This window comes from Bos mutus, chromosome X, assembly GCF_027580195.1.
Source record: "Bos mutus isolate GX-2022 chromosome X, NWIPB_WYAK_1.1, whole genome shotgun sequence".
Classification (NCBI taxonomy): domain Eukaryota; kingdom Metazoa; phylum Chordata; class Mammalia; order Artiodactyla; family Bovidae; genus Bos; species Bos mutus.
Window position 1 is genome coordinate 59,396,894 of NC_091646.1, and position 25,288 is coordinate 59,422,181.

Below are 25,288 nucleotides of genomic sequence, written 5' to 3' on the forward strand. Positions count from 1 at the left end.
ATTTGTTCTCAGTTCAGTCACTCAGTCGTGTCCCACTTTTTGCGACCCCATGAATCACAGCACGCCAGGCCGCCCTGTCCATCACCAACTCATGGAGTTCACTCAGACTCACGTCCATTGAGTCAGTGATGCCATCCAGCCATCTTGTCCTCTGTCGTCCCCTTCTCCTCCTGCCCCCAATCCCTCCCAGCATCAGAGTCTTTTCCAATGAGTCAACTCTTCACATGAGGTGGCCAAAGTACTGGAGTTTCAGCTTTAGCATCATTCCTTCCAAAGAAATCCCAGGGCTGATCTCCTTTAGAATGGACTGGTTGGATCTTGCAGTCCAAGGGACTCTCAAGACTCTTCTCCAACACTACAGTTCAAAAGCATCAATTCTGCAGTGCTCAGCCTTCTTCACAGTCCAACTCTCACATCCATACATGACCACAGGAAAAACCATTGCCTTGACTAGACGAACCTTTGGTCTCTGCTTTTGAATATGCTATCTAGGTTGGTCATAACTTTCCTTCCAAGGAGTAAGCATCTTTTAATTTCATGGCTGCAGTCACCACCTGCAATGATTTTGGAGCCCCAAAAAATAAAGTCTGACACTGTTTCCACTGTTTCCCCATCTATTTCCCATGAAGTGATAAGACCAGATGCCATGATCTTCATTTTCTGAATGTTGAGCTTTAAGCCAACTTTTTCACTCTCCACTTTCACTTTCATCAAGAGGCTTTTTAGTTGCTCTTCACTTTTTGCCATAAGGGTGGTGTCATCTGCATACTGTTGGTAGCTTAATAGGCATTGCATTGAATCGATAAATTGCTTTGGGTGGTATACTCATTTTCACTATATTGATTCTTCCAATCCATGAACATGGAATATTACTCTATTTGTGTCAGCTTTGATTTCTTTCATCAGTGTTTTATAGTTTTCTATATACAAGATTTTTATTTCTTTAGATTTATTCCTAAGTATTTTATTCTTTTCATTGTAATGGTGAATGAAATTGTTTCCTTAATTTCTTTTCTGTATTCTCATTGTTAGTGTATAGGAATGCAATGGTTTTTTGAGTGTTAGTTTTATATCCTGAAACTTTACTGTATTCATTGATTAGCTCTAGTAATTTTCTGGTGGAGTCTTTAGGGTTTTCTATGTAGAGGATCATGTCAACTGCAAACAGTGAGAGTTTTATTTCTTTTCCAGTCTGGATTCCATTTACTTCTTTTTCTTCTCTGATGGCTGTGGCTAAAATTTACAAAACTATGTTGAATAGTAGCGGTGAGAGTGGATATCCTTGTCTTGTTCCTGACTTACAGGAAACACTTTCAGTTTTTCACCATTGAGGATAATGTTTGCTGTGGGTTTATCATATATGACTTTTATTATATTGAGGTATGTTCTTTCTATGTCTGCTATCTGAAGGGATTTTATCATAAATGAATGTTGAATTTTGTCAAAGGCTTTTTCTGCATCTAATGAGATAATCATATGGTTTTTATAATTTAATTTGTTAATATGGTGTATCACATTGATTGAATTGCGATATTTAAAAATCCTTGCATCCCTGGGAAAAAGCCCACTTGGTCACAATGTATGATCTTCTTAATATGTTGTTGGATTCTGTTTGCTAGAATTTTGTTGAGGATTTTTGCATCTATGTTCATCAGTGATATTGGCCTGTAGTTTTTTTTTTGTCTGTGGCATCTTTGTCCAGTTTTGGTATTAGGGTGATGGTCACCTCATAGAATGAGTTTGAAAGTTTAGCTTCCTCTGCAATTTTCTGGAGGAGTTTGAGTAGGATAGGTTTTAGCTCTTAATTAAGTTTTTGATAGAATTCAGCTGTAAAGCAATCTGGTCCTGGGCTTTTGTTTTTTGGAAGATTTCTGATTACAGTTTCAATTTCTGTGCTTGTGATGGGTCTCTTAAGATTTTCTTTTCCTTCCTGGTTCAGTTTTAGAAAGTTATACTAAGAATTTGTCCATTTCATCAAAGTTGTCCATTTTATTGGCATATAGTTGCTGATAGTAGTCTCTTATGATCCTTTGTATTTCTATGTTGTCATTGTGATTTCTCCATTTTCATTTCTAATTTTGTTGGTTACATTCTTCTCCCTTTGTTTCTTGATGAGTCTGGCTAACAGTTTGTCTATTTTATTTATCTTCTCAAAGAACCAGCTTTTAGCTTTGTTGATTTTTGCTATGGTCTCCTTTGTTCTTTTTATATTTATCTCTGCCCTAATATTTATGATTTCTTTCCTTCTACTAACCCTGGGGTTCTTCATTCTTCTTTTTCTAGTTGCTTTAGGTGTACAGTTAGGTTATTTATTTGATTTCTCTCCTGTTTCTTGATGTAGGCTTGTATTGCTATGAACCTTCCCCTTAGCACTGCTTTTACTGAATCCCAAAGGTTGTTCTGTGTTCATTTTCATTCCTTTTTATGCATATTTTGATTTTTTTTTATTTCTTCTGTGATTTGTTTATTATTCAGAAGTGTGTTTTTAGCTTCCATATGTTTGTATTTTTAATAGTTTTTTTTCCCCCCCCTGTGGTTGACATCTAATCTCACTGCTTTGTGATCAGAAAAGATGCTTGAGCTGATTTCAATTTTTTAATTTACCAAGGGTAGATTTATGTCCCAGGATGTGGTCTATCCTGGAGAAGGTTCCGTGTAGACTTGAGAAAAAGGTGAAATTAATTATTTCGGGGTGAAATATCCCATAGATATCAATTAGGTCTATCTGGTCCATTGTATCATTTAAAGTTTTTGTTTCCTTGCTAATTTTCTGTTTAGTTCATCTATCCATGGGTTTGAATAGGGTATTAAAGTCTCCTATTATTATTGTGTTACTGTTAGTTTTTCCTTTCATATATGTTAGCATTTGCCTTACATACTGTGGTGCTCCTATGTTGGGTGCATATATATTTATAACTGTTATATCTTCTTCGTGGATTGATCCTTTGATCATGATGTAGTGTCCTTCTTTGTCTCTTTTCACAGGCTTTATTTCAAAGTCTATTTTATCTGATATGAGTATTGCTACTCCTGCTTTCTTTGGTCTCCATTTGTGTAAAATATCTTTTTCCAGCCCTTCCACTTTCAGTCTGTATGTGTCCCTTGTTTTGAGGTGGGTCTCTTGTAGACAACATATATAGGGGTCTTATTTTTATATCCATTCAACCGGTGTTTGTCTTTTGGTTGGGGCATTCAACCCACTTACATTTAAGGTAATTATTGATAAGTATGATCCTGTTGCCATTTACTTTGTTGTTTTGGGTTCAAGTTTATGCACACTTTCTGTGCTTCCTGTCTAGAGAAGATCCTTTAGCATTTGTTGAAGAGCTAGTTTGGGAGTGCTGAATTCTCTCAGGTTTTGATTGTCTGTAAAGCTTTTGATTTCTCCTTCATATTTGAATGAGATCATTGCTGAGTTCATTAATCTGGCTTGTAGGTTTTTCTCTTTCAACACTTTAAGTATGTCCTGACGGTCCCTTCTGCCTTGAAGAGTTTCTATTGAAAGATCAGCTGTTATCTATATGGGAATCCCCTTGAGTGTGATTTGTTGTTTTTCCCTTGCTGCTTTTAATATTTGTTCTTTGTGTTTGATCTTCGTTCATTTGATTAATATGTAACTTGGGGTGTTTTGCCTTGAATTTTCCTGTTTGTGGCTCTCTGGGTTTCTTGGACTTGGGTGGGTATTTCCTTCCCCATTTTAGGGAAGTTTTCAACTATTATCTCCTCAAGTATTTTCTCATGGCCTTTCTTTTTGTCTCTTCTTCTGGGACTCCTATGATTCAAATGTTGGGGCATTTAACATTGTTCCAGAGGTCTCTGCGGTTGTCCTCATTTCTTTTAATTCTTTTTTTCTTTTTTCCCTCTGCTTCATTTATTTCCACCATTCTATCTTCCGCCTCACTTATCCTATCTTCTCCCTCAGTTACTCTACTGTTGGTTCCCTCCAGAGTACTTTTGATCTCAGTTTTTGTATTATGTGCTGGAGTCCAGCTCCAGCAACCAGGGATTCAATCTGAAGAGATGGACAGTGTCGACGGACGATGATGTAGCCTCTGACTCGAAGTACGGGACTACATGTTTATTTCAAGCTTCAGGTTATCTTTTATACTTTGACAAAAGCATTAGGTCAGAGGTTTTTAGTTTCCCCCACCCTGATTTACTGTACTTAACTTGTGATTACATTGTAACTCATGCTACATTCCTCAGTTTCTTTCTTATCTTTCTAAATCCTGTTTGCCCCTAGCATCTTAAGATCATTATCTCCTAAAAAGGCTTCTAGCTATTCTTAATTAATCCTAAACCCTAAACTCAGCAAACTTCTTTTGCCATAAACATTCCCTTCACAAACAGGTCTCAGATAATAATCCTTCCCATGGCCTCAAGCTGCGGCCTACATGCTCATCCTGGGACATTCTTTGTAAAGATCCTTGAACAAATTATTTTCTAGGCACAACTGCAAAAGGCTTTGTGCTTTCTCATGTTTCTCTAAAGCACCTTAACATTCTTTTGAGCCAACTCAACCAAAGAAAGGAAAGAACAAGTCAGAATCACAAGGCCTAACTCTTCATCCTGGGACCATACTTGAGAGATGAGGAGAGGGAGTTGGGGCCGTGCCTCCATTATGTCAGTAATGCCTAATGCAGCTCCTGACAATTATTCATTATTGGTTGACTCTTTTCTATTTCTTCTAGGTCCTTGTTAATTTTTTCTTGCATATTCTCAATCTTTGTCTCCAGATTATTTATCTGTAACTCCATTTTGTTTTCAAGATTTTGGATCATTTTTACTATCATTATTCTGAATTTTCTTTCAGATAGACTATCTCCTGCTGTTTTGTTTGGTTTGGTAGACATTTATCATGTTCCTTTACCTGCTGAATATGTCTCTGTCTTTCATTTTGTTTAGATTGCTGTGTTGTGTGTCCCTTTTCAATAGCCTGGAAGTTTGTGGTTCCTCTTTATTGTGGAAGTTCTTCCCTGTTGGTGGGGTTGGACGAGTGGCTTTCAAGGTTTCCTGGTTAGGGAAGCTTGTGTCAGTGTTCTGATGGGTGGAGCTGGATCTCTTCTCTCTGTAGTGCAATGAAGTGTCCAGTAGTGAGTTTTGAGGTGTCTATGGGTTTGGTGAGACTTTTTGCCACCTGTATTTTAAGGCTCAGGATTATGTTCCTGAGTTGTTGGAGAATTAGCTTGGTATGTCTTGCTCTGAAATTTGTTTGCTCTTGGGTGGAGCTTGGTTTCAGTGTAGGTATGGAAACTTTTGGATGAGCTCTTGTTGATTAATGTTCCCTGGAGTCAGGCATTTTCTGATGTTCTCAAGTTTTGGACTTAATCCTCCTGCCTCTGGCTTTCAGTCTTGTTCTTACAGTAGCCTCAAGACTTCTCCATCCATAGTACACCAGTGATAGAACATTTAGGTTAATGGTGAAACAATTCTCCACAGTAAGGGACACCTAGAGAGGTTCAAAGAGTTACATGGAGAAAAGAAGTGGGAGGAGGGAGATAGAGGTGACCAGGAGGAGAAGAGGGGGAATCAAAAGGGGAGAGAGCAATCTAGCCAGTAATCAATTCCCTATTTGCTCTTCAGAGTCTGGAACACTCTGAGAGGTTCACGGAGTTCCATAGAGAAGAGAAGAGGGAGGAAGGAGACAGAGGTGACCAGGAGGAGAGGAGGGGGAGTCAAAAGGAGAAAGACCAATTTAGCCAGTGAGCAGTTACCTAAGTGTTCTCCACAGCCTGGAACACCCAAAGAGATTCACAGAATTAAGTAGAGAAGAGAAGGGGGACAGAGGAGATAGAGGTTACCTGGGGGAGAAAAAGGAGAATCAAAAGGGGAGAGAGAAAAAAAGCCAATAATCACATTCCTATGTAAAAATGAGTATTGAAGATTGGTTTCCTAAAGGTACAAAATTGATAACAAATATCACAAAGCAAATATTAAAAATCTAGAGTAGAGTTTAAACTCTCAAAAATACAATATTTAAAAAAAATCACAAAGATTATAAAAAAATATACATATGAAATTAGCTTTAAAAATAGGTATTTTTTTGCAAGGTAATAGTAGGTTATAAAAATGAAAATTAAAGGAGTAATAAAGAACTTAAAAATAAAAAAAAATTAAAAATGATAGTAGTAAAATATATCTAGGAATTTCTCTGGAGCTGTTGAGGGCAGTGTGGGGTCAGTTCAATTTCAGATATTTCCTTGTTCCAGCTTATACTTCTTCTCAAGGTCTATAGGCCCCTTCCAATGTAGTCAGTGCAAACTACAGGGTTTTAATTTGTTGCACCTGTCACTTCCAAAGCAGTTCCTTCTTCATTGTTTATTTTGGCTTCCCCTGTTTGCACGCCTCTTCAGTGTCTAATTTCCACCCTGACACAAGGTAGCGAAGGTGGTCATTTATTTAGGCTCACTTGTTCAATTGTGCTGCGGCGAGGGAGGAACACTGCAAACAAATATCACTGGTATGTGTGGGGCGTGCTCGCAGTGTCTGGGCCACACTGGGTTTGTCCCTGCTCATGACCTGTGTGCTTACCGGGTCTATACTGCTCAGGCTCCAGGTTGCTCTGCAGGGGAACTGCCTAAAGCGGGCCCTGGGTTGTGTGCACTTCCCGGGTTTAAGCCACCCAGGTTCAGGTTCTCGGTACTCCACAAGGGCACAGACTCGGTTGGGCCTGTGTTTTGTGCCCTTCCCAGGTCCGAACAGCTCAGGCGACCAGGTGCTTGGTGAGAGCACACTCCCCAGTAAGCGGTGAGTCTTATCACCTCCCCTATCCCAGCTGCTCAGTTTCCTGTATGTGCAGCGGGAGCGCCGTCTCAGGTGTGCTGTGTGTCTCCTCTGGGGAGCTGATCTCTGGCTGCGACCCTCCTGGTGGATGTCAAGCATCAAGGATCCCATGAAGACTTGGTTAGCAACTGGGAGCCTGCTCGCAGTTTGGTAGAGGATGCCACCTCTGGGGTCAAGGTTGCCCCTCGCCTTCTGGCTCTGGCCTTCACCCGCCTGCCTCTCTGCCTCTGGTGGGGGATGAGCCGGTCCACTGCTGGTCCGCTGCTGGCTAGCTTTCCTCTGGTATTCACTCAATCCTTTGTTCTGTGAGTGGGCCCAGCAGTGACTTAGGTTAGAGCATTTCGTGGGAAAATTCTTTCTTTTTTTTTCCATCTCTGGCTATCCCACATTTTGGGTTGCTATCTCAACGTTAGCTCCCTCAGACTTTCCTCAGGGCATTCAGGCCTGGTCCTTACCCTAAGCAATTCAGCCCGCACCTCCCTGTTCAGCCCCCACTTGCTGGTGGGGGATGTGAGTGTCTGGGCTAGTTCACTGGGAGTTGTGGTTAGGCACATAATCTGTGGATTTTATTTATTTATTTTTTCCTCCCGGTTATGTTGCCCTCTGAGATTCTGAAACTCCCCACAGACCTGCCCATGAGAGGGTTTCCTGGTGTTTGGAAACTTCTCCTCTTTTAAGACTCCCTCCCTGGGTAAGGTCTCCATCCCTAACTCTTTTGTCTCTCTTTTTATCTTTTATATTTTGTCTTATCTCCTTTTGAAGACAATGGGCTGTCTTTCTGGGTGCCTGGTGTCCTTCACTAGCGTTCAGAAGTTGTTTTGTGGAATTTTCTCAGTGTTCAAATGATCTTTTGATGAATTTTTTGGAGAGAAAGTGGTCTCCACATCCTATTCCTCCTCCATTTTTGCACTCCTCTCATTGCGGTTTTGATTTGCATTTCTCTGATAATAAGTGATGTTGAGAATCTTTTCATGTGTTTGTTAGCCATCTGTATGTCTTTTTTGGTGAAATGTCTGTTTAGTTCTTTGGCCCATTTTTTGATTGGGTTGTTTATTTTTCTGGTATTGAGCTGCTTGTATATTTTTGAGATTAATTCTTTGTCAGTTGTTTCATTTGCTATTATTTTCTTCCATTCTTTTTTTTTTTTTTTTTAAAATTTATTTTATTTTATTTTTAACTTTAAAATGTTGTATTGGTTTTGCCATACATCAACATGAATCTGCCACAGGTATACACGTGTTCCCCATCCTGAACCCTCCTCCCTCCTCTTTCCCCGTACCATCCCTCTGGTCATCCCAGTGCACCAGCCCCAAGCATCCAGTGTCATGCATCGAACCTGGACTGGCGACTCTTTTCATATATGATATACATGTTTAAATGCCATTCTCCCAAATCATCCCACCGTCTCCCACAGAGTCCAAAAGACTGTTCTATACATCAGAGTCTCTTTTGCTGTCTCGTATACAGGGTTATTGTTACCATATTTTTAAATTCCATATATATGCGTTAGTATACTGTATTGGTGTTTTTCTTTTTAGCTTACTTCACTCTGTATAATAGGCTCCAGTTTCATCCACCTCATTAGAACTGATTCAAATGTATTCTTTTTAATGGCTGAGTAATACTCCATTGTGTATATGTACCACTGCTTTCTTATCCATTCATCTGCTGATGGACATCTAGGTTGCTTCCGTGTCCTGGCTATTATAAACAGTGCTGCAATGAACATTGGGGTACATGTGTCTTTTTCAATTCTGGTTTCCTCAGTGTGTATGCCCAGCAGTGGGATTGCTGGGTCATAAGGCAGTTCTATTTCCAGTTTTTTAAGGAATCTCCACACTGTTCTCCAGAGTGACTGTACTAGTTTGCATTCCCAGCAACAGTGTAAGAGGGTTCCCCTTTCTCCACACCATCTCCAGCATTTATTGCTTGTAGACTTTTGGATCACAGCCATTTTGACTGGCGTGAAATGGTACCTCATAATGGTTTTGATTTGCATTTCTCTGATAATAAGTGATGTTGAGCATCTTTTCATGTGTTTGTTAGCCATCTGTATGTCTTCTTTGGAGAAATGTCTACTTAATTCTTTGGCCCATTTTTGGATTGGGTCATTTATTTTTCTGGAATGGAGCTGTAGGAGTTGCTTGTATACTTTTGAGATTAGTTGTTTGTCAGTTGCTTCATTTGCTATTATTTTCTCCCACTCTTAAGGCTGTCTTTTCACCTTACTTATAGTTTCCTTAGTGGTGCAAAAGCTTTTAAGTTTAATTAGGACTGTGAAGAAAGCTGAGCGCTGAAGAATTGATGCTTTGGAACTGTGGTGTTCGAGAAGACTCTTGAGAGTCCCTTGGACTGCAAGGAGATCCAACCAGTCCATTCTGAAGGAGATCAGCCCTGGGATTTCTTTGGAGGGAATGATGCTAAAGCTGAAACTCCAGTACTTTGGCCACCTCATGTGAAGGGTTGACTCATTGGAAAAGACTCTGATGCTGGGAGGGATTGGGGCCAGGAGGAGAAGGGAACAACAGAGGACGAGATGGCTTGATGGCATCATCGATTCAATGGACATGGGTTTGGGTGAACTCTGGGAGTTGGTGATGGACAGGGAGGCCTGGCATGCTGTGATTCATGGGGTCACAGACAGTCGGACATGACTGAGCGACTGAACTGAACTGAACTGAGGCCCCATTTGTTTATTTTTGTTTTTATTTCCATTATTCTGGAAGGTGGATCATAGAGGATCTTGCTGCGATTTATGTCAGAGTGTTCTGCCTATGTTTTCCTCTAAGAGTTTTATAGTTTCTGGTTTTACATTTAGATCTTTAATCCATTTTGCATTTATTTTTATGTATGGTGTTAGAAAGTGTTCTAGTTTCATTTTTTACAGGTGATTGTCTAGTTTTCCCAGCACCACTTGTTAAAGAGATTGTCTTTTCTACATTGTATATTTTTGCCTCCTTTGTCAAAGAAAGATCAAAGCGCTGGTCCATATGAAACCTTGAGTGCTTCCTACAGTCATCTTGGAGAATAATTGACAATACTTAGTGGAAATACAGGGATGATTTTAATAAGAAAAATTAGCTAGGCCTTATTTTGTGAAATAAGTGACTGATGTTTATCTTACTACTTCCTCTCAAACCATTAACTTAGGCAAATCTTAAAAGGCCACACAAATCACTTCCTGAAATATAGGAAGTGTTTAATAGGCTTTCAAATCACAGCACCAAGAAGAAAATGTCTGTAATATTAAATTATCTTAAAGCTATTTATGTTTTAAAACATTACATAAATACTAAGGAAGAGGAATGGTTCGAGTAGAAATTAGAGGTCTGCATAACAAAAGATGCTTCCTGACTTCTCCAAATGTGAATTGTTTTTAAAATGTTTCTAGTGAACAGTGAGTGTAGCTCAGATAGACTTGTGCTTTCAAAGGAGACACTGGGATAATGAAGATAGATATCTTCTGTATTCAAAAAGACTTCCTGACCAGTACTTTACTAATACTGTTGTTCTGACAATAAATATTAATAAAATAAAATGTTTAGAATTAGTCAAATGTATTATGGCAGGAACAAGTGAAATTTTATTATAATGCTTACCTATAATTTAGATTACTGTAGAATGCCTTTAAATAAAGAATTTAGCTTGAATCATTTGCAGATCATTCACTTGATATTAAATGATCTGAAAAGGAAGCCATTTTATTAGGGTAAATAAGTTCTAAATTGTATTGATATAACTGATGCAGTAAGCATGTCCATAGATTGAATGTGGTTAATACAACTGTATCCTCTCAATTGTAAAAGGTATGCCCATGGAATTAACAATTTTTAATATATTTTCTGTAGCTTTTTGAGCAAATGATGTTAAAGTTCCTGCTATTCTCTTTGAGACAGGTTCTCCAGTTGCAGAGGATGCTCATAGCTTATTTTCAATTATTAGCTGGCTAATAATTTTTAATAATGTTTTTGATATAATAATTTATGTATAATAAAATTCATCTTTTCATACATTTAGTTTTGACATTGGACACAATTGTGTAAACATGACCACAATGTATTATTCATCTGATGATGAACATTTGTGTTACATCTAGTTTGGGGCTATTATAAATAAAGCTGCTATGAATATTCATGTATGTCTTTTTGTAGACATGTATTTTCACATCCCTTGGGTAAATACTTAAGAGTAGGATTGCTGAGTCAAATGGTAAGAAAGGCTATATTTAATTTTATAAGAAACTGCAAGACATTTCCCAAAGTGGCTGTATGGCTTTACCCTTCCACCAACAAAATATGAGACTTTTAATTGCTCCACATTCTTCTCATCAGCACTTGCTACTGTCAGTCTCTTTAACATAATCTATTGTAGTATGTTTCTGGGAATACCAGACCACCTTACCTGCCTCCTGAGAAACCTGTATGCATGTAAAGAAGCAATAGTTTATACAACAGAACATGGAACAATGGACTGGTTCAAAATTAGGAAAGGAGTATGTCAAGGATGTAATTATCACTCTGCTTATTTAACTTATATGTAGACTATATCATGCAAAATACAGGGCTGAATGAAGCACAACTGGAATCAAGATTGCCAAGAGAAATAGTGCAGATGACATGTGCAAATGACACCACCCTAAAGGCAGAAAGCAAAGAGGAACTAAAAAATCTCTTGGTGAAGGTGAAAGAGGAGACTGAAAAAGCTGGCTTAAAACTCAACATTCAAAAAACTAAGATTATGGCACCCGGTCCCATCACTTCATGGCAAATAGATTGGGAAACAAGAGAAACAGAGACAGACTTTATTTTCTTGAGCTCAAAAATTACTTAAAATGGTTGACTAAAGCCGTGAAAATAAAAGATGCTTGCTCGTTAGAAGAAAAGCTATAACAATCCTAGACAGGGTATTAAAAAGCAGAGGTATCACTTTGCCAATGAAGGTCCGTTTAGTCAAAGCTTTAGTTTTTTCAGTAGTCATGGATGGATGTGAGATTTGTACCATAAAGAAGAATGCTGAAGAATTCATGCTTTTGAACTGTGATGCTGGAGAAGACTCTTGAGAGTCCCTTGGAGAGCAAGGATATCAAACCAGTCAATCCTAAAGGAAATCAATCCTGAATATTCATTGGAAGGACTGATGCTGAATTTGAAGCTCCAATACTTTGGCCTGATGCTGGGAGATCATGATGAGAAAGACTGAAGGCAGGAGGAAAAGGGGATGACAGAGGATGAGATAGCTGGATAGCATCCCTGACTCAAAGGACATGATTTTGAGCAAACTCCAGGAGATGATGAAGGTCAGGGAAGCCTGGCATGCTGCAGTCCATGGAGTCACAATGAGTCAGACAAGACTGAGTGACTGAACATCAACAACAACAGTATGTTGGTGGTAGCATCTCTTTGTGGTTTTAATTTGCATTTCCTTTATGACAAACAATATCAAACATTTTCAAGTGTTTATTGGTCACTCTTATATCTTCTTTGATAAATTGTATGTTCAAATATTTCACCTGATTTTTATTCTGTTGGTGGTCCTATATTTGTTCTATAAGAGCTCTTTATGCATCCTGAATACAAGTCCTTTATTGTATTTGTGATTTACAAATTTTTCATCCTAATATATAGCTTGTATTTTCATTTTCTTAATAGTATCTTTTGAAAAGCAATGATGTGGGATTTCTCTTTTTTTAATGAATTCTTTAAGTTTCATGATTTTTGTGTCTTATTGAAATTTTTTTGCCTAACCCAAGGACATAGAGAGTTTTCCCTCAGTTTTCCTCTAGAAGTTTTATAGTTTTTGGTTTTACATTTAGGTCTGGTATCCACTTCTCATTATATTTTGTATATTATGTGAGTTAAGGTTTGATAATCTTTTTTGAAGGGGGTATGGATTTACAAGTTTTCAACCACTCTTTTTTGAAATGTTGAAAGATTATTCTTTGTGCATTGGATTACCTCAGCATCTTAATCAAAAGTCAACCAAATTTGCATGTGTGTGTACATATATATACACATATAATGCAATATATAATATATATTTCTGAACTCTCTATTGTGTCCATTGATCTATATGTCCACACTTTCACCAATATCACATGTTCTTAACTTCTGTAGCTTAAATAGTAAATCTATATAGAGCAATTTCATGGCCATTATCTTATTTGACCCTTATAACCCTCAATCTAGAATTGCCAATGATTACTAGTATTATATCCATTTTATTGACGAGTATATACAATCACAGGTTAATTGTCCTGCCCTAGTTTACACAATTATCAGTAGGTCTGACACTAAAATCCTCCCAAACCTAGTTTATTTTTCTTTTCCTACACAACTAGGAAAAATAGTGAAGAGAGACTGAGTTTCAAATCATTGTAAATTTCGAGATATTTTCTGAATAACAGACTCTTACATAAGGGTGGGGGGTTCAGCAAACTATTTGATAGTCTTATGAAAAATTTCAGTCCCTCTTTGTTACAGAATAATAACCTTTTTACTTCTCAGTGTTTGACTTTGTGAATGATACGTTCAGCATTACTGCATCTGCTATTGCTCTTTACTTGGGGTAAATTGGGCTCTATCTATTCTTAATCCTAATCTGAATGCTAATTAGGTTTACTGTAGGATGAGTCTTTCCAAGAAGGGAACTGCTTCTTGATTTTTCTCTTACCTGAATTTATTTGATTGGATTTTTGACCTTGCAGATTATTTTCTGTTGGTGATTTGCTTAAAAGGCAGCCTTTGAGTAATAGGATAATTTACTTCTGTGTTTTAGAATCCTTTATGCTAAACTTTTATCTTTTTATTGTCTCTATAATTTGATTGCTTTTTAAAAGTTTTATTGTGCATCAAACATGTGTAGTCCTAGGTTTGCACAGAGTAATTTATTATTTGATGCTTTCTCCTTCAGAATGAAGAAGTCAGATTCATTGAAAATGAGTTAGAGATTCAGAAGCAAAAAAATTTTAAACTTCAGACATTTGTAAGAAGCTTGATACTAGCTATAAAAGCTGACAATAAGGAACAACAACAGGTAAGCAACAGAAGAGAATAGTAAATTATAACATAAAATGTTGAAAAGTGGCAAGTCACACTTGGGTTCTTCATATTCTTTTCATTTTTATACCTCATTCCTGCTTGTCATCAAGGGAGGATTTGTTACCTCCTGACTTGTTAATATAGCTTTCTTGGGAATAAATACTCAGATTTTGTGTGCTGCTTTAGTGGAAAATCAAAATGATTAACATACTTTGTTAATTCCAAGCCAGTATCAAGTAAGCAAAACATTTAAAATTTTTAAAATATAATTATTGACTCTATTCTCTATCTTGTACATATTTTTTCATTTAATTAATTTTAAAGAAATTCTCAAAACAGTTGTAAAGATGGGGTTACACTAACTGGAGAGGCACATATTTTAGGACCTCCTGTGAATGAAAGAAGTGAGGCATTTGCCTCTCTTCTGGATTTCAGTTACCTTACAGCCCCTACTAAAGTTCACAGGTGTTTGAATACCTTCTATTTCATGATATGTTGCACATCACTAAAACAATTAAAATTACTTTGTGAAATTCTTTGTAACCACAGTGCAGCATTTACTTTTCCCAATTTAACTATAGTGTTTGATTCCACTACCCCAAAGATGAAATGAAATGTCTTGTGTTTGTCACTGTGGATTTTTTTTTTTTTTTGGCAAATTCTTCCCAGATTACATTTTCTGCCTCACTTTTTCTGTTAAAATTTGTGTAATAATTTATTAATCTTGCTAAAAAGGAATATGTTAGTGTCACTCAGTCATGTCTGACTCTTTGCAACCCTGTAAACTGTGGCTTGCCAGGCTCCTCTTTCCTTGGGATTTCCCAGGCAAGAATATTGGAATGGGGTGCCATTTCCTACTCTAGGAGGTTTTCCCAACCCAGGGATCAAGCTCGGGTCTTCTGCATTGCAGGCACATTCTTTACCATCTGAGCCACCAGGGTAACCTAAAAAAAAAAAAAAAAAAAGAATATAGAATTATGTTAAATGTTATATTTAATACTAAATATGTTATATTTAATACTAAATGATACCAAATATGCCTCTGAGTTGTGGACTACCATGTTGATTCCTGATTGTCAGAGAAATTCAATGTAAGTAGTATATTACACAGGTAAGCCTTAATTAGGAAGCAGTCTCAGTGGTTTCTATTCAGCTAGAGTACAAGCATTTATTCCTTATATCCAAGCAAGATGTATGTAGCCTATTCCAGTCATTTCCAAGGAAAAAGATTAGTCTTAGCATCCCAGAATTCTCCTGCTTTTCATAAGGAAAATGTCTTTATATATTTCATCAAAGTACTGAACCACAAAATTTAAGCTATAATTTACTCATGAGGCTTAATCTAGCATGTATATTATGCGTCCAGTTTCATGAATTGTGCTCTCCCCATTCTGTACACACACAGACATCCCAAGATGGTAGTTACCAGTCATATTTGACAGTTTTATTTAAGCATTTTGGTTTATTATGTGAGCTAAGCATATTCTATGGCATATTGAAAATGTATTTTTTTTTAGGAATCTAAAGTACAGATTTGAAATGAATAAGATGATAGTCTTGAATTTGTTCCCCAAAGAACTGTAATTTTTAATTACATTAATATTAAAGAAAGGAAAAGTAGAATTAGGTTCAATATGGGAGTAATTTGGAGTGTTGTCCTAGTCCTAAAAGTCATGCATGGTTTGTATTTCAGAGTTGTGTGGTCAGCTTATTCACAGTTGTCTATGACTTTTTATAGCTAGGAATAGCACACAAGCTGCATTTTATTTTTTTATTCTAACCTGGCTTTATCCTTCCCCCAAAACCACTAAAAAATAAGAAAAGTACCTATTGTACATTTTACTTTTGCCCTTTTCTTCTACTTTTCCTCTGAAAAAAGGCTGATGAACTAAGATATGGACAAAACATTGGCTGAGGGAGGGGGAAGAGATAGTTATACAAAAATTGTACTGAAAATCATAGCCTATATAATCAGCATCCAAGTACAAAATACTGATTTTTGTACTTGAGATTGAGTATAATGGATCTCCAAATACGGTCTAAAAATATAGAAGATACCAGCACAAAAGTTACCCAAGTCAGCTCATAAATTACTGATCTTTACTCTATGAAATGCTTAAAGGTTTATTTCTGGAAGGACTTGATTTTTATTCTGCCTAATAAAAGAGAATCATTGTGTCATTGGTTTCTCATTTTAGAATTCTGTTTTTCTGTTAATCTTGATTTGGGTAAGTTGAGTGAGATGAGTGGTCCACAGAGTATTTTGCCCCCATGAAGCAGTCCAGGATTTGAAAATATATGATAATGTCTGACTGAATATTAGATTATCCAAACCAATAGAGATTTTAAAAAAAATAATGTTGTCAGCACTGTACTAAGTCATTAGTTATGATCTTTCTTCCCTTGATAATTCACTATGTGATTCTATTCTATTGGGGGAAGTGTTATAATCTCTTGGGAAGAATGGCAGTAGGTCACACTCTGACTGGTAGAGAACCTGGAGTGAAGCAAGTTCATTGTGTTCACTTTAGTCTATGAAAAAGACAGTTCTAGCAACTGACAAAATCTGAACATTTGTTCAAGGTGCCAGTGTTGCAATCCAGAAAGATATCGAAAAGGAATATTTTTAAATGGACCCCATGCATTAGTAGTGCCTCGTTCTGTCCCAGATATTAAAGTTTTCCTATTTCATACTGTACTGATTTTGGTCTGGCAACTACATTAAATGCAATGACAAAGAAATACATAGTAGTGTTCTTTGATTTGAAGGTCTCCCCACTACAATTTAAGTGTCTTTAAGTCTACTCACCTATATGACTCTCCAGTAAGCTAGGCTTTGTTCATTGGAACACTTTGCCCTCTTTAATATGGCTTCTTTGCACTTGCAAAGTGAAATAAATCCAGTGATGTATTTCTCATAAACTATGATCAACCATTGTCAGCAAAGGCTTTGTTGTACTATACTGGGTTAGTGGTAAACAACTGACCTAGAAGAAAATGGTTCTGTGCCCTATTACAACAACCTAGAAACCTTAGAAAGCATGTAGTACCTTTAGATGACTGCTTTGTAAACAGTACTCTCAATTTCACCAAGAAGTTCATGAACCATTTAATAGCAGAAAATAAATAAATTTTTGTACAGACAGGAGTTAGCCTTTCCTTTTGCAGCCTGACAAAAAGTTCTAATCTTTCCTCTCTGCTCTAAAACAAAAAACTATAGGATTTACAACTGTCACTTCTTTTAATAAAGAGAATAGGAGAGTACTGTCTTATTTCAACAGTGGATTTCATGTGTTCTCTAACATGCCCTGTCTTTCTGTTCATTATTTGGGTAGAAGCAAACCTGCACTGGATCTTTTTTTTACTATTGCACCCAAAGCTAACACTACAACTAATGTTGTCTAAATATTGTCGAAATACGTTACATTATTTTTAGTATTGGGAGCAGCAAATCATTCATTTAGTTTGCCATTTCTGATGGTCAAATGCACATCAGCACTGCCAGCCAGATAAAACTTGATTATTTATTTCTCTAGTATGAATGCATGTTCTGCAACTCCAGATGGAACAATTACACCATGGCAAAACTTAGTTCATGGCTCTTCCCTTATCTTAATTACTCCAAAAGATAGATGAGCAATCCTCTAGAAACATCATTACACAGCCAAATTCACTGGTTCAGCAGAGCCTTTGTGAATGCTTGACCATAGCCTAAGGAAAGAAAAAAAAAATCACTTGGACTTTTAAAATGCTAAAATTTTATCTAAAATAGAATAGCTGAACTTTTCCCCTAATTGCTTTATTATTTCTCCCACTGAAGTTCAAAATAGTCTTGTGAACTGTATTTTAGTGTGATGGACAGTATAACCGGGCAGGGGTATTTTAATAAGTTATATACAATTTTAAAGTCCTCTAGCAGTGATCACTGAACAATCAAAACTGGTATGAAAATCACTTATCTCAGACACTTCAGAGCATTTGGTTCAGAGTAGTTGCTCATTTCTCTCCTTACTCCCTGTTTGTAGGTTGCACTCTACATAATCCACACTCTCAAGATCTAATATTTTATTACTTCCTTAATAGTATATGATGAGTTTTTCTCTTAGAAAAGATGTTGTATAAAGTTCTGAGAGAGAAATGCTCCTTTCTTTAAATCTGTAAGAATAAATCAATGTGAAAGGACCACAACTATAAAGTTGGAAAAATATGTCCAAATACTAATTCAAAACAATTGATTTTTCTGACTTAGGCATTGCTGTCAGATTTACCTCCTGAATTAGAAGAGATGGATTTCAATCATGCCTCGCCGGAGCCTGATGATACCTCATTCAGTGTGTCTTCTTTATCAGAGAAAAATGCCTCAGACAGTTTGTGATTGGGGTGGGGAGGGATATATGATACAGCCTTTTGGCTACCCAACAGGTATGCATTTCAAGATAGTTGCATTGTGCTGCCCCAAAATTCTTCAGTTGGAAAAATATATTGTTGAAGCAATGTATTCTGTGAAGGATGAACCAGATATAATGGCTGTAGTGCAAAATGGTACTTATGGTACAAAAAAAAGTTTGTAAAATTTAAAAGCATTGTTTGAGAGTTTTTTTCCAAACTGATGGAACTCTGGAGGAAAATGTATTTAATTTTGAGCAGTTTAGCTAGGAAATGCATAACGCCTAATTTCTGAAAGTTCTTTTTTGTTTGTTTGTTTTATAGATGAATCTTAGTTTTAGTAATAGCTTTGACCAGAGACACAAAAAGATATTTCAACATAGTTTATCAAGTTACTGAAGCTTGACTAGTCTTCTTTTTGTAACCATTACATCTTCCTTCCTCTCTCCTTTTCCTGTCATCCACATACACTTTTACTCAGGAAAGTAGGCTGAAAATTGAAAACAAAACATTAAAAATGTTTTAACCTAGATAAATCTTGGGGCTCATTTTTAAACTTCTGTGAAATTTCGACTTAAGTTAATGATTGAAAATTGAAGTGATTGCTAGTACACAAATTGCAAAATATTGACATTCTTCCATTATTAACCCAAATATTTGGGGGGAGGAGGAAGAGCATTATGGAAAAGTAATTTAACCAACATGAAGTCAAATAAATTGTTAAATGTATAGAAACAAAATGTTGTAAAAGATTCATCTTAATGAGAACTCTTTATTGCTGCAAGTGACAAATATTGATAAGATTCACATTCTACTACTAAATTTGTATAACTAACTTAGATGAAATGTTGCACAAGTATTATAAGTTTATCACCGTCATCATAATATTTTTTCAGTTCTTAGATTTTATGAAACAGGAAGTCAAGGTAAGCCACTGAGTTTTCTTTTTTTTTAATCTAGTCACTGAGCTTTGCCACCAAATTTAGCTCATTTCCATATGAGCCTTGCACAGAGTTATCAGCCCAAGGAAACTACCCAAAAGAATTATACCACTTTGGTTGTGAATCACAGTTCTCTGAATTTCCTGAATACTATTCTATGAGTACACTCCTAAAATGGGCATTCTACCCAGTTGTTCTATTAGTGGGTACCAGATGGCACAACACAATTTTTTGCAGACCTTCCCTTCCAGGGTACCAGACCACATTACCAAAACCTATAGAAGGGAAAATGCCAGTTTCTCCCTGTGCACACAATATCACATATTTGTGAGCTGGCAGTGTGGAACTGTATCATATGGTTAAATTGCTATCTATACTTAAAAGATCTTCCTGGGTCTGGACGATCCCCTGGAGAAGGAAATGGCAATCCACTCCAGCACTCTTGCCTGGAAAATCCCATGGACGGAGGAGCCTAATAGGCTACAGTCCATGGGGTCGCAAAGAGTCAGACACGACTGAGCGACTTCACTTTCACTTTCACTTTCACTTATACTTAAAAGATTAATAAAGTAGCTAGACGGCACTTTTGACCATCAAGTTTCTATGTCAGATATTTCATAATTTGTAAGTAAAGCCAACTTTGATCTTGGAATTCACAGATGCCAACTTATGAATACAGAAAGGCAGTCATGGATGTCTTTGACTTAAAATGCCCCTCCACCACACACAAATAAATAAGGTTCATTGATAATCTTTCACTTTGTCAGCTATTTGTCTGATTTAGTGTTGCTGCCACTCTACTATTATGGTTCTTTGTTAGCAAAAATATTTCAATTGTTAGGTATGCTCCCTTTTAGCTGAGAGTCATATAGTTCTTTTTAAACAATGTATAGTACACCTTGTTGACAAGTCAAATTCCATTTAGAGAAAAGAGGGCTGAGTAACGGAACCTGGGATACTAAGTTTAAATTTATCAGTCACACTAATTCCCCTATGAGATAAAAAGTCCCTACTATATACAGCAAACTTAAAAAACATTTCTTAAGGTAACATGAACAAATTCAAGGCCTTCAAGTCTCTCTTAGGACTTTTTACTAGTTGTTGAGGTTATCTTTAGACTGATTTTTTCCTGCTTCAATTTAAACCCCTTATTATTTCGTTCTTGCCACAAAGTGAAAAGAGGTGGTTCTCTCATACGTCTTTCAACGCTATGGATTAAACTTGTCACACCTCAGCAGCTAGTCAATAAATCAAAAAATATTTACTGAACTCCTACAATAGGGACACTGGATTTCTACTCCTCAGCAAGCCATAAACTTCAGAATACATTGTTTATTTTCACTTTTTCAGGAATATAAATAAAAATTATGGAAGTTTCAATTTTAATAGATTTAAAGATTTTTGCTAGATATGATTCCTGGAAGGAATCCTAGTCTACAACTTTGAGAGGAAGTGTAGATGATTCCCTTGTCCCTGTTTAAAGTTACATTAAAAAAGAAACAGCATAAATCATAACAGTACACTTAGGAATCCTTTTGTATTGACATTTGTGCTTCAGCATTTTCTGTAGCAGGAACCAAAGGAAAAAGATTGTATCCAGAAAAACAACATTGGCAGGATGAAATTATATACCATAGATTTTGAAAAACATTTCAATGTTAAATATTAAAATCTATTATGAAGAAATGTATTTTCACATGTATAGATTGGAATGTTTTGAGACAATTCAGAGCAGAAAAGTATCAGTTTATGGACTGCTTTTTGAACATCTTCATGACTGGGAGGCAAAAACAACTAGTGTTTCTTTCTTTAGGGCTTTAAAACCATAATGAAGAACAACCTGTCTGAAGCCATACTATCTCTCACAAAGGCAGAGGCAAAAAGTGGAAAAAAAAAAAAAGAAGACAACTTTATTTTTTTCTGTTTACTACCCTTTGATGTCTGCTATTGGATTAGGATTGTTGTTATTTAGTTGGTAAGTCGTGTCCAACCCTTTTGCGACCCCATGGACTATAGCCCAGCAGGCTCCTCTGTCCATGGGAATTCCCAGACAATAATACTGAAGTGGGTTGCCATTTCTTTCTCCAGTGGATCCTTCTGACCCAGGAGATCTTTTCAAACCCATGTCTCCTGTATTAGAAGGTTGGTTCTTTACCAATGAACCACCAGGGAAACCCTGGCTTAGGATAGCCAATTAGTTTCTAAACAGGAAATGTGTAGCTAAGAGCACTTTTCAAAGTGTGTATTTTTAAAAAAGAACCAAAAGTAACCTTTCTCATTTCAACAAAGCTAAAATTAGTCCCAAGAAAATGAGAACTGCAGTTACCCTGGAGAATAGGAAAATTAGCACATGCAAGGAAAACATTATAAGAAAATTGGCCTTTTTATGGAACTTAGGAATATTTTGTTGTAAGATCAGTTATCAACAGCAGGACTTTTGTACTACCATTGAAATCTTGTGATAGAAATGTTATTGTTGAGGAAGAAAAGGCCACAGTCCAGTCACATCCTGTGCTCTGTATATTACAAAGACCTCAAAAGATGTCCAATAGGTAATTTCTCCAGACGGTAAAATTTATTTTAAGGCACTTTCACAGTCAGCAGTATGTAAGTTTGTATGAGAAAACATAAGTGGTATATTTAAAATAATTCTAGGCTCTAAGACTGACTTGGTTGCACCTTTTTAAGGAAGACAAAGTAATCAGCCCATTTCCAAAGAAGAGTTTCTTCGTCTTGGCCTGATAGTTTATGATCATATTTTAGAAGAATTCTGAAAACTCCTTCCTTCCTCCATATTGCAGTGATAGTATACAAGGAATATTGCCTTTTTTTTTTTTTTTTTACAAATATTAAATTTTCATTCCCATCCCCAAAATGCCAAATTCTGATAGATTAGCTTTTTAAGGGAGTTCTTAGTACCATTATGTCTAAATGACGAATAAAAAGGTTTATCTTTGAAGCTGGTATTATCCTTGGCAGACAGCACTGTATCATGCTCTTCACCAAGCTATGCTCTGTGGTGTTAAAATGGAGGAGGCTACTAACTTGTGAGCCTATAGTCAACATACCATTGCCCCAAACAAACCTTTATTAGGAACATATTTATGGAAGGATAAAAGAATAAAATGATATTTTCATGGAAACATATTTGGATTGTTCCGTTAAAGTGTACTGAGTATATATTGTTTGATATTGAAATTTTATGTTGTATTAACTTGCTAATTTCTTTTAGTATCTTGTGTCCCACTTTACTAGCACTACCTCTGAAACATACTATCATGTTAAAACCATATCAGACAGTAATGTGAACTTTTTGTAGAGTTTTTATTTAAACTTTTATAGAGGCAATAAATGATTTCCAGCTAATAGAAACATCTCTTTCTTTCAATGTTTATTTTTCTACAGATAAATTTTTCCTCCCCAAGATAAAGTTCTGATAAAAAGACTAAAAAATGAAGAGAATAATAAGGTATTTGGAGGCAGAGAAAGGAGAACATGGAGTGCTCAAATGGAAATTTGGATGATTACCTAGCTGACATGTGTATCATCCTTAATTGACTTCACATAACAGAGAATTACTTCAACACCAGTGGAATAGAATGAATATTCATTAATAGACAATAAATTTGTCCATGATAGTATATTCAAATGGTAAAGCCAGCAAGTGAATAACCACAGTTTAAACAAAGAATGTTATTTTTACAACAATCAAGTGGCAATGTTTCATTGAACTTCTAGCTCTCTTTGACACTGGTTGAATATCCTTTTAATTTGGATGAAATACACCCATACATTTTTGGTTAAAGTCTTATGCCAGTTAAAACTTTTCATGTTATCAAATGGGTGAGGGCAAGGGATGAGCTTCAAATAGCACATCAGCAGTTTTCTTTCCCAGTTGATACATTTTCAAGAATCCTTGAAGGCTCTTCAAATGACCCAAGTCTTTCTCATATCTGCAAAAATATTGGCTTAAGGTGGTGAAATCCTTTGATTTTATAAAAATGAATAGGAATCATTACAAATATATTTAAAAAACAAGTCAATGGTTGAGTATGTCTATAAAATTGAATGATGTTTTTCAAACATTTTGAGACTATTTTTTGTATTTCTTGTTTATATCATACTATAAAGATAATACATGTTCATTGTAGACATTTTATAAAATACAGATAAAAGAAAAGCACGGCAAAAACTATCACAATATTGTAAAGTAATTATCCTCCAATTAAAACAAATTAATTTTTAAGAAAGAACACATGCAATTCCACCCCCTAATAATAAGCATTGTTAACATATTAGTATATCTAATTCCAGTCATTTATTCTGCATATTACATATATCCAGCAATACAGGAATTATACTGATTTTACAGTTACAAGTCCTGCTTTTTTTCTTAACAATTTATTGAAAGCATTTTCCCAGGTGACCAGGGGATTTTCTGTTTTTTAATTGATACAAGAAAAAGCAAACCTGCTACTAATGAAAATGCATTTATTCTAGAGAATTAACAAGTATCTACTTTACATAAATATTATATACTTTTTACCATAGATTTATAACAAATGATACTATTTCTTTACTTTCACGATAATAAAGTAGCTATATTTTGGATGCAAGTTATAAGGTACTTCTCCTTAATACTTCTACCTAAGTAATGTTTTTATCATCTATACTAGTAATCTATTCTAAACCTGATCTGCCTCTTCAGAAATTTGTATGAAGGTCAGGAAGCAACAGTTAGAACTGGACACGGAACAACAGACTGGTTCCAAATAGGAAAAGGAGTTCGTCAAGGCTGTATATTGTCACCCTGTTTATTTAACTTATATGCTGAGTACATCATGAGAAATGCTGGACTGTAAGAAACACAAATTAGAATCAAGATTGCCGGGAGAAATATCAATAACCTCAGATATACAGATGACACCACCCTTATGGCAGAAAGTGAAGAGGAACTCAGAAGCCTCTTGATGAAAGTGAAAGTGGAGAGGGAAAAAGTTGGCTTAAAGCTCAACATTCAGAAAACGAAGATCATGGCATCCGGTCCCATCACTTCATGGGGAATAGATTGGGAAACAGTGGAAGCAGTGTCAGACTTTATTTTTCTGGGCTCCAAAATCACTACAGATGATGACTGCAGCCATGAAATTAAAAGACGCTTACTCCTTGGAAGGAAAGTTATGACCAACCTGGATAGCATATTCAAAAGCAGAGACATTACTTTGCCAACAAAGGTTCGTCTAGTCAAGGCTATGGTTTTTCCTGTGGTCATGTATGGATGTGAGAGTTGGACTGTGAAGAAGGCTGAGCGCCGAAGAATTGATGCTTTTGAACTGTCGTGTTGGAGAAGACTCTTGAGAGTCCCTTGGACTGCAAGGAGATCCAACCAGTCCATTCTGAAGGAGATCAGCCCTGGGATTTCTTTGGAAGGAATGATGCTAAAGCTGAAACTCCAGTACTTTGGCCACGTCATGAGAAGAGTTGACTCATTGGAAAAGACTCTGATGCTGGGAGGGATTGGGGGCAGGAGGAGAAGGGGACGACAGAGGATGAGATGGCTGGATGGCATCACTGACTCGATGGACATGAGTCTCAGTGAACTCCGGGAGTTGGTGATGGACAGGGAGGCCTGGCATGCTGCGATTCATGGGGTCGCAAAGAGTCGGACACGACTGAGCGACTGATCTGATCTGATTCTAAACTTGAAAAATAAGATCATTTTAGGTATGAAACGTCTCATATTGGGTACACCATTATGTACTTGGAGAAATAATTTTTTTTGAAGTCAGTTAGATTGTAATTCCAATTATTCTCTAAAGAATAAGACTGTTTCTTTTTATTATATTGTTCTGTTTCAACCAGTTTGGGAAATTTGGAAAATGCTACCAATTCTGGATCTTTTTGTGAAATAATCAATATTTATATCTCTATTTTATCACATAATACGATGTATACAAATACAAAGACTATCATAATCAAGTACTTATTCTTGTTAGCTTAAATCAGATAGCTCAGAGTTCTGAGACACAGGTCACACGTTTGATCTCCATTCAGATGAGTCAGTTTATACAAAAGGGAATTTACATTCCCACCAACAGTGCAAGAGGGTTCCCTTTTCTCCACATCCTCTCCAGTATTTAT

At 36.4% G+C, this 25,288-nt stretch overlaps 1 protein-coding gene across 1 annotated transcript in view; it reads left to right on the plus strand.

Annotated features, from left to right (window-relative positions):
- Positions 1-22,495, plus strand: part of HDX (highly divergent homeobox) — a 215,246-nt gene extending 192,751 nt beyond the window's left edge. The window contains exons 9-10 of the mRNA XM_005890175.3: positions 13,693-13,815; positions 18,070-22,495. Coding sequence (XP_005890237.1) covers positions 13,693-13,815; positions 18,070-18,195 — 249 coding nt within the window. The 3' untranslated portion in view covers positions 18,196-22,495. The remainder of the gene's footprint in view (positions 1-13,692; positions 13,816-18,069) is intronic.
- Positions 22,496-25,288: the final 2,793 nt, after the last annotated feature.